At 33.3% G+C, this 13,807-nt stretch overlaps 1 protein-coding gene across 4 annotated transcripts; it reads right to left on the reverse strand.

Annotated features, from left to right (window-relative positions):
* LOC105178576 (UDP-arabinose 4-epimerase 1) lies at nucleotides 2,285–7,286 on the reverse strand. Of its 4 annotated transcripts, none has more exons than XM_011102072.2 (11): nucleotides 7,147–7,286; nucleotides 6,363–6,464; nucleotides 5,808–5,932; nucleotides 5,425–5,538; nucleotides 5,200–5,307; nucleotides 5,013–5,104; nucleotides 4,442–4,583; nucleotides 4,110–4,204; nucleotides 3,386–3,515; nucleotides 3,037–3,181; nucleotides 2,285–2,663 (listed from the first exon to the last, which is right to left on the reverse strand). In XM_011102072.2, the coding sequence occupies exons 3-11, from the start codon at nucleotides 5,928–5,930 to the stop codon at nucleotides 2,443–2,445; spliced, it is 1,170 nt and encodes a 389-aa protein (XP_011100374.1). In that variant the 5' UTR covers nucleotides 5,931–5,932; nucleotides 6,363–6,464; nucleotides 7,147–7,286; the 3' UTR covers nucleotides 2,285–2,442. The 4 variants fall into 4 exon arrangements, with proteins under 4 accessions (XP_011100374.1, XP_020555023.1, XP_011100377.1 ...); XM_020699364.1 differs by having other exon boundaries at nucleotides 6,363–6,443; nucleotides 7,147–7,274; XM_011102075.2 differs by having other exon boundaries at nucleotides 6,363–6,483; nucleotides 7,147–7,273.

A 13,807-nucleotide genomic window follows, 5' to 3' on the forward strand; every position in this document is an offset into this window, starting at 1 on the left:
AAAACTGTTCTTAGAGATCTCAGATCCTCTAACAAAGAGATGAGAAACCTTTTTGGATGCGGTGCTGTGGATACCATTAGAGGGAACTCCTTTGTTCTTGCGTGGACAATCGGCTGAGAGCATAAGCCATGAATTTCAAGGTAATCCTAGTGCTTATATTTTTATGTTAGAATATGTGATCAAAAACTCAAATCGATTGACGGTTTTATACCTATTTAACAACCTAATAACGTAATATTGAATCTGATGAATGTAGTAAGTTTTCATTTATGACAATATGTGTTTGTTGTGCTTACTAAATACTTGAAATGCTTTCACATCACAATAAATTTCCACAGACTAGTCGAATAACCCATGTAGTTGTGTTGCAAATTGGAGTGCAGCTATGAAACCAACTTATGAGGGTTGAGTATGAAACGTTCCAACTCAAGGACATCAAAACAGGGCATTGAGAGTCCTATTGAAACTTGCACTAAAATTGCATTCTTTGGATTAATGTCGTGTTTCATTGTGCAACAAACTTAGGTTGTCTATGCAACTTTAGTTGGTGGTTGATAGGTTGTCAAACCGACTAAACTGACTCACGGGAATCATCATATGAAAAGCCTTTGAGGCTTGATCGATATGATTAGTATTCTTGGGATTCGATAGCATGGAATGAGTTCTCAAACTTGAAGAACCACAGTAGTCACATACATATGATGGTTGTATATTGGATCTGACCAGAGATGACCTTGTCTTTGATGTGGTCATTATAAGCCTTGTCCATTGCAGTCTGGATATGTAGTGAGGATGTTGCGTTCCAAGAAAGGATCTATCACCTGTCAGTCTATGACAATTAAGTATCTTATGCGTTCTAAGATAGTTTAAACTCTTTGAATCTATGGACATAGCAGTTGGTCGATTATGGAATGGTTTCTTATGTCGATCAATAGAGTAAACACATTTCGAGTATTAAGCATAACTGTCTAGTCTAAAATGAGAATCGACGCCCAATTTCATGCCATAAACTAAGACTATGAGACAGTTGATGGAAGGGTCGTAAACTCAAGAGCCTAAATATTTACTCCAACATTCACCTAATTTCTAGTAACATAGACCCTTGCTAGACGACAACACATAGTGAAGACATTTCTGGTTATTGGTTAATCAGAAATAATTAATTTAATTTAATGACATAAGACCAAGTTTAGCTGAAGGTAAACCTAAAGAGTCACATACAAATCACTATGCAAATGATGGAATTAATTCTAGAAGAAATGAATTAATGTAAATTGGATTAGATCAATTCATCTAGAATATAAATACTTTTATTTGGGAAAAGTCTATTTGATGGATGACCCAAGATTTAATTAATTGAATTAATTAAATTTGGCTTATTCTTTTTAAAATTAATTGAATTAATTTAATTGAGCTTGGTCTAATTAATTAGTTGGATTAATTAATTAACAGTTAGGCTTGTGTAATTTATAAATTGGATTTATTAATTAGGATAGTTGGGCTCATGTCTTTTTAGTTGGAATAAATAGACATTTAGGGTTCTAATGGGTTAAAAATTAATTACAAATTAATTAGTTAATTCAATTTAAACCCATTGTACTTTTATTGGGCTTGATTTAATTTAATGATTAAATTAATCAAGTCGGATCCAACACATATCAAATCCTAATCGCCAAAGGGAGAGATTTGGTTACGTCATGTGTGTTCCAAATTAGCGCCGGACTCTACAGACAGATTTCTTGTTATTTGTTGGGTGATTTCGAATAACAGAAACAAAGTGGTACGGTCGAGATCAACTTCGATGGAGCTGTGTTTGAGTCTAGTGCTTCACTGGGAGTGTGTGTGATTGCGAGGAATGATGTGGGAATATCCAAGAGCGTTGGCAGGAGGTAATCTTGGAGGGTGATTGTAAGATTGTGATTAACAGACAACTCTTACGTTGGTGTGATTGTGGAGGATGTTTGTTGGGAATTGGTGGGCGGAGATCAATTCCCATGCACATCAACTTGCTAGCCATGCTCGCCAAGACTTGGATTTATATGCATGCATGTATTTGTGGGTGTTTGCTTGAGGTAGGTAAGGGGGATGGTTGGGTTGCAACGCCACTAGGAAGGCTTTGGCTGAAGTAGGAAGCGGGGGACAGGCTTGGCGACGACGCTGGCAGAAAATGGGTTTTCCGGCAGGCTGTCAGGTGGCCAGGGGACTAACGAGCGAGATGGGGTGGGGGGCAGGCGGCCACGGATGACCGAGCAGAGTTTTGTGGTGTTTGGGACAGGCATACATAAAAATGAACCATTTTCATGTATTCTTCTATATTCAGCATAAACATACATAATTTTCTCACAAGTGTGTTGCACAAGCTGTACTATGTTGCAGCAAAACCATTTCCCTTAGAACGACTCTCTGTGATATCTCAGTGACTCTACAGGAGAAGAAAAACAACTAATTGTAACCATTTCTGTGTGCCTTCTGCCATCTCCATGCTACACTCAAACTTTCTTCAAGATTCGTATACTTTGCTTTCCAGTTGAGTTGGTTCCAAATCTTGGAGGGATCGCTGTAAACTTCGGCATAGTCACCCGGTCGTCGGTCCAGGTAGTCCACCTTTATGTCCACGCCGGTTGCTCTCTTGCACGCCTCCACGAATTCCTTTACTGAACTACCTGTAGTTGAAATGACCAACGATCATTAAAAGAAAGAAAGCGATACGTTTAAACATATTCAACCTCATTTTTGTATTTCCAAAATTTTTAATATAATTTTTCACTACATTCCTCCTCTTTTCAGATCATCAAAACATCCCTTTAAATTCAGAGTATGTATATATATACATGTACTTTCATCTTCTATTTGATGTTCATGTTCTATTTTGCATAATGTTCTGCATTTAATCCCAATAGTGAAATAACTATAAAGTTTTTTTCTGGAGGGAAGAATTTTGTAACTTTGAAAATATAAAGTACATAATGAGTAATGACATTAACTAGAGAAATATCAATGTAATTAACCCTTTTAGAAATGGATACAAGTATCGACCTTTCCCTGTGCCGACGTTGTAGATGCCGACTTCACCGGGCTTGGCATGGGCTAAAGCTTTCACGTGCGCATCTATCAGATCGGTGACGTCTATATAGTCTCTTATGCAAGTTCCATCGCGCGTGCTGTAATCAGTTCCTCGTATCTGCACTCAAAATAACATATTTGCACAATCGTTTTTTCATTCTAAATTGTTCTAGAACATCTATCTTCATTACATACTAGTGGAAGTAAAAATTTATTGATCTAACTTAATAAATGATTCGTCGATGCAGAATCTACGTCAACTATTCACCCTATTAAGCAAAAGATATCTCACAAAATGAATAATCACAAGAGCAATATGTACCTTTAGCCCTGGAATTATTCCCCTGGCTGCATCAAAACAAGCACCTGATATTCTTCCTTGCTCTCGCAATTCTGGTCGTGGAGCTTCTCCGAGCCTTCCCTCAGGGTCGGAGCCAATCACATTGAAGTACCTGATCAGAAGATAATGCCACACGAACTTGTTCTTAGGTTCTCGTTTATGGTGATGTCGCCATTGTTAAGAGCACTCTATGGAAACTCAAAAGATCTCGTAATGCTCAAGACTTGCTTTTGCTTTAGACTCCTTCTCTAAAAGATCAAGTAAAATTTCTCGTGTGCCCTTGTGCTTAAATACTATTTGTTAGGAAATTACACTACAAGCTACAAAATGTGTTAAAAAACAAGGGAAACAAATCACAACAATGCCTCAATTCAACATGCTTCATAGAATTCTCCTACGTTCATGGTCGCTCAGGATTCTTTTTCTAGAATGGATATCATGTAATTATGATGGACAGCCCCGTATCAACTATGTATAGTAAAGGTGTCCTCCCTTGACAATAGGTTGGATCCACGGTAGCTAGACAAATTTGCATTATTGAGTCAAACTCCACACTCCATCATAGATTCTGACATGATGCATAATCTTTGGACCTCTGAATTACAAGTTCTGTTTAGTGTATTGACCATTGATTCTTTGTTTTCCCCAAGAACTATGTTTTGGCAATAGAAGTTCCATCTTAAGCCGGAGGCAGAGAACTACTGACCTTAAGATCATGACAGCCATGTCTGATGTCTTAGAGAAGTCCTTTATAATATCTTCTGCCATTTTCTTGGCTTTGCCATACGGATTGATTGGTACCTGAACTTTGAGAAATTACATTAGCATCTCGATCGTAGCTTTAGAATCAGCATCATTCTTAGGATGTCTCAGGATTCAAGTTCTGGAACAATCACAATCGTCAATGTGACAGATCCCATCATAAACATATGGTTGTGATAGTTCGAAACTCTAAAGTGGCGCGCTGGGATTTATCTCGGGAATCGAGCAAAACGTGGAAAATGGGACTCAAACGAATTGCATATATTTGTTACTTGCCTGAGGAGTCTCTTCTGTGATTGGCATCTTGTCGGGCTCCCCATACGTTGCACAAGTACTCGAATATATCAAGGTTTTGACACCATGTGCTGCCATTGCCTTCACAAGTAACAGGGTGTTTGAAGTAATGTTGTGGTAGTACCTTCATTGGTTAGAAAATGCAAGTATTAGAAAACACGTACATTTTAGGAAATCGTGGAACAAATTAAAACGTGCGCAGGAAACAAGAACGAAAATTAAACAAAAGAAAGCTTTGTTTATGTGGTTTAAAGATGAATTGCTCCAAAGTCTACTGTCTTTCCAATTCTCCTTTTACATCGACCTATTAATTGCTTATACGAGTGTGGGAGCCTGTGAAGTATTGTAATGAAGTGTATGCTTAAGAAAAACACATGGTTAGAATCCATACTCCAACATATTTGAATGCACTTCCTAAACAACAATTGAAATATTTCGGTTTCAAAGATAAAGTTTTAACGAGGTCCAGAGATATCGTTGTTTGCTTAAATGGCTTATTAGAGAGTAGGTTGATAAGGAGCCATCTACGTTTAGCATTTGTATGGAGTTATACCTTAGGGGTTCAGCTGTGCTTTCACCGACGTATGCAACAGCAGCAAAATGCATAACCGCATCAAAAGCATTCTCTGAAAATATTTTGTTTACCTAATATACAGCTAAGAAGACTTCATCGGAACAATTTCATTTCACACTACTGAAAAGAGATAATTAGCTGACAAGAAAATAACTGAATAGGATACAGCTGCTGCATCTCCCAGATCAGCATATATAAACTGAAGTCGTCCCGGCTCTGGATATAGTCCCTGCAGGACTTTAACCGCTCCCATGTTCCCACGAGAAAGGTTGTCCTGTCAACACAAGCATAGGAAGTGTCAAGGTCTGACTATAGAGAAGTTTCATATTCTTTCACATGTAATTGACTTATACCCTCTATGAAATGGCTTCGTGTAAGTAAAAGTGCATACCACAATAGTCACACGATACGAGTCTTTCAGAAGCCGGAGAACAGCGTGTGAACCTATATAGCCTGCTCCCCCAGTTACTAAGACGTGTGTTACACCAGGCTCGTGCTGAGAGAACTGGAGGCGAACAGATGATGAGTAAAATCGTACAAGTTGGACAATTGGATCAAGAAACTTCACATGAATTACACACAATACGCAATCTCAAAGAAAGTAATTTGTTTTTCTGTCATTACTTGGAAGCATTGAACAGACAAGAATTCTACAACTTCGCATAAATTACACACCCTTGTGCATAATGCTCACAAGCTATCAATAAATTTAAAATAAAGAACACAGAAAGACAATTGCAGACTTTTGGTTTCATCATGTGAAGAACAGGGCACCTTGATAGAAGTACTAGAATTAGACGATCTCTTAAGCATGAAAATGAGGAGAGCGGCGATTCCAGCAGCCAAGAGAATTTTCCTAGTCAAGTTGCTTCGTCTCTTGGTCTCCATGAAATCCATCCCTGGAAAATAGAAGGCCAAATGACCATCCAGCGAAAATATCGTATCTGTTTCATTCAGCTGATGTCTTAGAGGGAACAACATAAGACCAAAAATGATGAAACCTCGACAAGACTTCTTTGAAATCAAACGTTGGTTTTCACCTCATATTCAGCAAATAAATTTTATATTAATTGTTATGCGTTTATTTTAATTTTTATCCAGTGCATTTTAGGCCCCTACAGTTAGTCAACGAATCATCCAACTCTCACTACTACTTTGCAGCAACTTCTTGTCTCTTGAAACATTAAACATTCTAAAAAATTCCATTTCAACCCGATCAGTTTTAGATGCGATGAATTCTATATAGCCACCAAATATGCAATAATTTACCAAGTCCTAAATCAAAACAACTCCAAGAAAACGAAAACAGGCAACGGAAACAAGCTTTACCTTAGGTAGATGAAGCTTCGAGTCAATAAATCAGCAGGATGCAAGCTTCTATCTATGACTAATCAACGAGTTGTCTCCCGGCTGTAAAAGGAACACGACAAGCTGGTAGCATCAACAATCGCTAATCAGGTTCAAGATTCATCATGACAGAAAGAAATGAGTATCAGAGAAAGATAAAGAATCAGCCATCCTCAGTTAATAGCACCAGAGTATCAGATTATGTAAAAGCAATCGGAACACCATGCCAATAAGCTGCATGAAATTCCCATAACATATAATCTGAATGTGCATAATCAGTAATTTCATAGTGGCAAAATTTATGAAATCAAATGCTCATATAATCTGATTATGACACAACAATCTTTCCTTTCTACAGAAAATCAACAAACTGAAAACCAATAGACAAACTTTGTCAACTGGGAAATGCCTGCCCCTAACACACCCCCATCCCACCCCACCCCACCCCACCCACGAGGGGGGTAACAAGAAACATATGCCAGAACAAGATGGCCCATATCATTAAACCATCAAAACAGAGTGATCATACCAAAAAGATTAGAGCTTTCTACCAACTTACATTCTGTTTTCTCAGACACCAACCCCAATTCCCACCAAGAATTTGACTTTAACCAGTCTTTTTCATCGGAAAACAAAAATCCCAGATCACAACTAAGAAAATAACCGAGTGAGTATAGGAAAAAACTGCAAAATCTGACTTCCATGAAGATTTGCATGAGAAGGGATAGCAATGATAAACACGGAAAAATATTTGATTGAAACTTACCAGGAAACAAGAGGAATAATGAACCAAGATTAAATGCCCAGTAGTACCTGTGCTGGAAATATATATAAATGGATATAAGACCGAAAGACAGACACCAATTTTAATAATCAAAGATTAAAATGTCAAAGGGCTGCAACAAAAGAAAAAGTCTTATGTTTGTAAGTGTGTGTGTGTGTACATATATATATATATATATATATATATATATATAGAGAGAGAGAGAGAGAGAGGGAGAGAGGAGAGAGAGTGTATACGTATTGCTTAATGAAAGAATTGTGAAGAAGGGGGGAGGGGGGGTGATAAATGGGAATGAATATGAACAATTAAGAAAATCTGTTAGCATTGAAATGGAAGGAAAGTGAACCATGTTGATGAGTACAACAAACGAATGAACAAAGCCACGAAATGTGGAGAATGCCAAAAACTACTCTTCAACACGCAAAAATATTGCCATGAAAATCAATTCAACAACCATGCATTCATCTTCACTGCCTCTCTCTCTCTCTCTCTCTCTCTCTCTCTCTCAATCTTGTTGGTCTTCAGATTGAAAAGAGAATCCATTTTTTTCTTTTTTCTGTTTTTTTTCTGAAAAAATTAGTAAAAAATACGTAAAATTACATAGTTGAATGTGCTTTAACTTAATACAAACATACAAAATCTAACATATTAAAAAAAAATCAGACAAAGAAAAAAAAATTAGAAAACTGCACACTTATTTCTATTTATTTTTCTCTCTATTTTTCAAAAATTAAAATCATATCTTAAAAATAGAACCAAACAGTGTCTACATTTAATTTCCATATTTAGTTTTCTTTTTCAATTTAGCTTTTTGTCTTAGAAGGGGTAATTATACATAAAAATGGTGGTTTTTGTGCTTAATGGGGATGCTTAATTAGCTTATTAATTAATTTCTTTGATTCTAAATAAAAATAAGATTTTTAAATTAAATTTGGAAAAGAATATATCGCAACGAATTCTCTATTTTTTATAATTACAAATATTTTTTCATTGTTTGGAAAATTACAAATACACCTTAAAATTAATAGCCGTCTAACAAATACCTTCCCGTGACAGCCCATTGTAGGGGTATTTGTTAGATTTATGTTAATCTCATGAGATATTTATAATTATGATAAATTTTAGGGAGCCCGTTGTAATTTACTCTTTGAAAAATTTAATTACGTTCTTGAAAAGTTTATATCATGATAAAAGATAATAGTTGGCATTTAATATGTTTGCAATCTTGATAAGAATATATATAAATGTGGAGTGCAATAATATGGAAAGTGTTATTTAAGGACATTATATTAATACATTTTATTTAATATTGCACTTAATATATTACCTTTTGATTGGGAATATGATAAATTTTATTTCAAGTGATTGAGACAACAATTGATTTCAAAATCTAATCAATATTTTCTACATAAATCTCCAAGACTCATACATTTTTTTTTTATTGGATTAATTACATTTTATCCCGTATAAAAATATTAATAGGCATACACCTGAAAAAAATTATTATTTAAGTATTTCAAAATTCTGAACAATCATAATTATTCAAATTAACTGGCAGTGGGCACAGTACTCGATGCGTGTGTAAAGCAGGAGCAACGATTTATCGTAAAGGCTTTCGACTTGACATAACTGATCACCGTCGCTTGCATTTTCGTGTATAAAAAGATTATTGTGTGGGACAAATAAAAAAAATGAACTGTGACAAGAAACAGAAGCGATGTGGGAGAGAAATTATAATTATGAAATTATTAAAAAAATATTAAAATTAATATCCAGACCAAATTTTATTCGAAGGGAAAAAATAAATTAACGAGTAAATTTAGATATTCAAAAATTAATACGATAAAATATTTTTTTAATAATAATACAAATTTATATATATATGGTAAAGAATAGATGATATGAAAAACGTAGGGTGGGATCCACCTACATGAACAGTTTGGATAGTCCGAAATTCAATGTCTCGAGACCTCCTACAAATTTTGAGAGATTTTATTCTTATTATATGATCCATTTTTAAATTTAAAAAAGATTCCATAATGATTGACAAAAAAATGACTCTCCATGATGATTTTTTTTATTTAATACGATGAATTATTATTAACTAAAATAATTTAATTATAATTATTTTTATTAAATATTAATATTTAATAAATACAATTACAATAATTATATATCGATTAATAAATAGAATTTAAATAATATTTGTTATTACAATAGACAATACGTACTATACAGTAGAATAATATCTCATACATATAGCAGGGTTCGAACCCATGATTTTTAAAGTCATGGGAGCTTCGCCCACACCTACTCTCCACGATGAATTTTTAAGATTATATATTACGCACACACATATAAAGAAATTAGAGTTGTGCCGTTTGTGTTATTTACCAATAAGGATAATTACACCACTCTTGTCTGAGGTTTACAGGTAAATTTTATGTGGATTTAAAAATTACATTTAGTATCCCTCACTTTTGTTTCCGTCTACCAAATACGTCCCTCTATTAGTCAGAATTCATCGAATTTGCGGATACTAATAACAAAAAATTGAAAGAAAATTCATACTTACTATTCGATTGACTTATTACTGACTTATTGCGGATCAAAACAAATCTTCTCCGACCAAACTACCTTTATAAAAGTGAAGATATACCTCATAGCATGCGCTACCATTCTCAAACATATAAAAACAGTTTGATCAGAAAAAAATTTATTTTTACTTACAATGAATCAGTAATAAATCAATCAAAGGGAATATAAATTCCCATTTAATTTTTTTCTGTTAATTTCAATAAATATGATTAATTTTGTACAACAAATAAATTTATATATTAGACGAAAATAAACGTCAGAAAAACTGAATATAATTATAAAAAATTTACACATAAATACACATAATAATTGTGGTAATAGGAAATGTTGAGTGTGGAAGTGATATTTGCTTGGAGAGGACATAACGTGGAAACGTGCAACGTTTGTCGACTTCTTCTCACGTTATTCAATTTTATTATTAATTATTTGTTAAGTATTATGATTAGTATAATCAATTGATTGACAAAGTCAAACATTTCAATTGGTTAAGGGAAAGGCTGTCAGTCAACGCATACGGCAAAGAAGCAAAAGGTTGTGCCATGTGACCAATTTTTGAAATTTCTACTTAATTTCCCTTTTTTTTTTTTTTTTTTGCCCCAAATGATAATGGTGATGGCAAAATTTAACAAGGGCAAGATGGTAATTCACCTGTTAATAATAATAATAATAATAATAAAAGTAAACTACAACGAGCCCTCATGAGATTTGGCATAATTACGTATATCTTTTTATTATTTAAAAAATTATCAGTACTTTCTTGATTTTTCTATAAAATTGTGTAATCTTTCAATAGAAGTTTGGAATCGTCCATTTTAGTAGTGTTTTATTTTTTAAAAAAAATAGATAGAAAAAATGGGACGCGGTGGATAGAAAAAGTTGAAAATTTAAAAAAGGAAATTGTAAAAAATTTTGAAAAAATTTAAAAAAGAAGTAAAATTATAATTCATAGTTCATCGGGTCATTTTGTCTCACTACAAGTCCACAATAAATGGATGAAAGCCTAACGAATTGAACTAGTTGCCGGGAGGTTATTAAAATCAGGAGGACATTGATAAATTTTCAAATAATAAGAAGGTGTTTTGGGATAGCATCAAATTTCAGAAAAAATTATTATAATTTACATTAATAAAAAAATAATTGATAATTTATTTTCATACCCCTTTTTGTTTTGATAATTTATTTCATACCCTTTTGGGGTAGGAAAATTGATATAACTCATAACATGTCCTTATTGTATTCAATGATTGATCTTATCTTTCTTTCAAATAATTATAGATTTTTTATATTTTTAAAAAGTACAAGCAACAACTATTTTTCACTATAATTAATTATCATAATTAAAAATAAAAAATTATGACGAATACTAATTAGTCACGGTCGGGCAACAACTATTAACTGTTGTTTCTGCAAACGAGATCAAGCATTTAATACATCTAAAACTTGTGATAAATATTTTGATTATAAATAAAATCACAGCGGGCATTGATTAATCGATCTCAAAATTTGAGTTTTCACATCGTTGTGTGTGATCGTGGTAGGTAATATTAATTTATTATTATTTTAAAACTGTAATAATTTATAGTGTAGAAAATAATTATTTTTTTTTTAATGATTGTCAATAAAATCCTCACAATCATCAATACTTTCTTTTATTTTTTTCCTCAATAATATATATACACACACATTCATTAGCCATATATAAATGTTTCTTCTTTTGTTATTTTTTCCTAAAATCATACATAAAGGTCACTTAGAACAACTTAACTATAGAATTTAAATAATGTTTAAGCTAAGTCATGTACCCTTTCCCCTTTGGTTGCATTTGAATTTATTAAAATCTAAATTATGTATTCCATCCCTAATATAAATAATTTATTTGAATAATTTGAATTCAAATGATTTCAGATCTTTTCATTTTAATTATTATTTATGTTTTCTTATATATTAATTGAATTTCAAATTCTTTCATATAAAATTATTTGTATTCTTTCTTTAAGTACAAATTTATCAATCCAAATACAGACCAGACCACAACCATATAAATCAAGAAATTAAGTAAGAAGAATGGTAGAAAGATGCAAAGAAATGTATAGGTTCAATTAAAGGTTTAAATATAATTTACCCCCCTCCTATATTAATGAAAAAATGCAAGAAAATCTCTGTGGAAAAACAAAGTGCAATTTACCCTCTTATGATTTTTAAATGATGCAATTTACCTTTCTCCGTAAATCTTTACAAGGGGTAGATTGCATCATTTTTTAAATTACAAGAGAGTAAATTGTAATTTATTTTTTTACACGGGCTTTTTTATACTTTTCTACTAACACATGAGGTAAATTGCGTTTAACCTTTCAATTAAAAGGTTTGGAAAAAATAACAGATAATCTTACAAAAATGTCATATAACTCCAGGGATGAAAAATGAAGGTATAGATGTTGTATTCATGGCTGTTTTGAAATGTGAATCATGCATTGTATTTACCTCATCAGAATTCCAATCGGAACTCAAAGGCGGATTGGTCTTTTGTCCGATAAATCCGAAAATCTAGATTTGATTAACGTGTCGTAAGAAAAAAAATGAATCGATTTTATTTTTTTTAATTGAACGTGTTCATTCATTTTGACTAGTTTAGCATATTTTCTCATAATAATTTCGACTCCACCTTCCCAAAGTTCATCATGAATTCTGATGCATGTATAAATAAAAAATAAAAAAAAAACTTTTTGTCGTACCATATCTTTTGAATAAAATTGATTAGATAGTAATCTCAATATCTTTTAATAATCTCACAGTTACATTTTTTTTCTTAACTATCCACGTCTTTTTCAAATTACCTTCTTCATGTTTATTATAGTTTATAATAATAATCTGTTCTTTTTATAAATTTCTTTTTTTTTAATTATCTCACATAAAAATTCTCTTTATACACAAAAATCGCGTGCGCTCATAACTAGTTAGTTTAATAAAAAACAACATTGTCAATGAGTTTATCGGTTCCAACCACCCACAGACTCCCAAGAGGGTCTTAGGTCCAAGAAATTCTTGAAGGGACACAGTGGTTTGCAACCCACCCAAACTCGTCCTGTTGCCATCCCTACTAACTGTACATCACAGTGAATGACGTGCGAGATACCTAAAATAAGAATTTAATGAAGATAGCAGTAAGAAGGAAAAGTAGAAGCTTCTCACCAGACATAGATAGCTATACAAAAATGTAAAGAAACAGGACCCCTTCAACTGGCATAACAGATGAAAAAACCAAAAGAACGACACAAGCAAATGAATGCAGAACTCTTCCACAGCTATAAAGAAGTGCATACAGTTTCACTGGGCTTTTCCGACATAGTTATTGCCGGTAGGATCTTTCTTATAAGCACCAAATGTCAAATAGCAAAATCTGGAAATTATACCATGTCTGCGAGTTTAGGTCCGGCTAGTAATGCGACTTAAGTCTTCAAAGTTTCATGATATCAGACATGGTAAATATAAGAAAGCCCCTTATTGACTAAATTCCATACGAACGTCAAAGCTTTAGTGGAGAGAATGTCGAAAACACTAATTATCCCAATGTACATCAGAAGAAACATACTACATCTATTCATATGTGTGTATGTGTAGAGACAGAGAAGACAGTAGAAACAGAGAAGCACAAATAAGTTGACAACAGATCCGCACAGCCTTTAAAAGTGGGCTAGTAGGATCAAAATATTCAACAAACAAGAATGCCAGAAATTATTACAAGCTTCCTCTTGAAAACCTGGCTCCAAACCTGTGCTACTGCCTGCTATCCATTCTATAAAACAAGTTTCTACAGACTTTAGGAGGAAGCCAGGTAAGACGAAGCTCCACAATTGTCAGCATTCTAAATGGTTCACCTTTACATTTCCACCCTTACACGTACAGGTTTCATCCAAAGTTTACAGAAAAGCGTCGACATAAAGCTCTCTAGATTAAAAAACATTCTAGAGCTTTTGACATAAATACACAGCTATGCAAGAAAACAAACCTTTCATGGACTGCAGGGGAAGGAGGGACTAGACTAGAG

This window comes from Sesamum indicum, linkage group LG16, assembly GCF_000512975.1.
Source record: "Sesamum indicum cultivar Zhongzhi No. 13 linkage group LG16, S_indicum_v1.0, whole genome shotgun sequence".
In the NCBI taxonomy this organism is placed as follows: Eukaryota; Viridiplantae; Streptophyta; class Magnoliopsida; order Lamiales; family Pedaliaceae; genus Sesamum; species Sesamum indicum.

What these genes read in the sequence shown, in the direction of transcription:
- LOC105178576 (XM_011102072.2), bottom strand. Translation starts at nt 5,930, where the DNA reads ATGGATTTCATGGAGACCAAGAGACGAAGCAACTTGACTAGGAAAATT. An exon ending in CGTATCGTGTGACTATTGTG is followed by an intron (nt 5,308 to 5,424) that starts GTATGCACTTTT and finishes TTGTGTTGACAG; the next exon opens with GACAACCTTTCTCGTGGGAA. An exon ending in ATGGCTGTCATGATCTTAAG is followed by an intron (nt 3,516 to 4,109) that starts GTCAGTAGTTCT and finishes TCTTCTGATCAG; the next exon opens with GTACTTCAATGTGATTGGCT.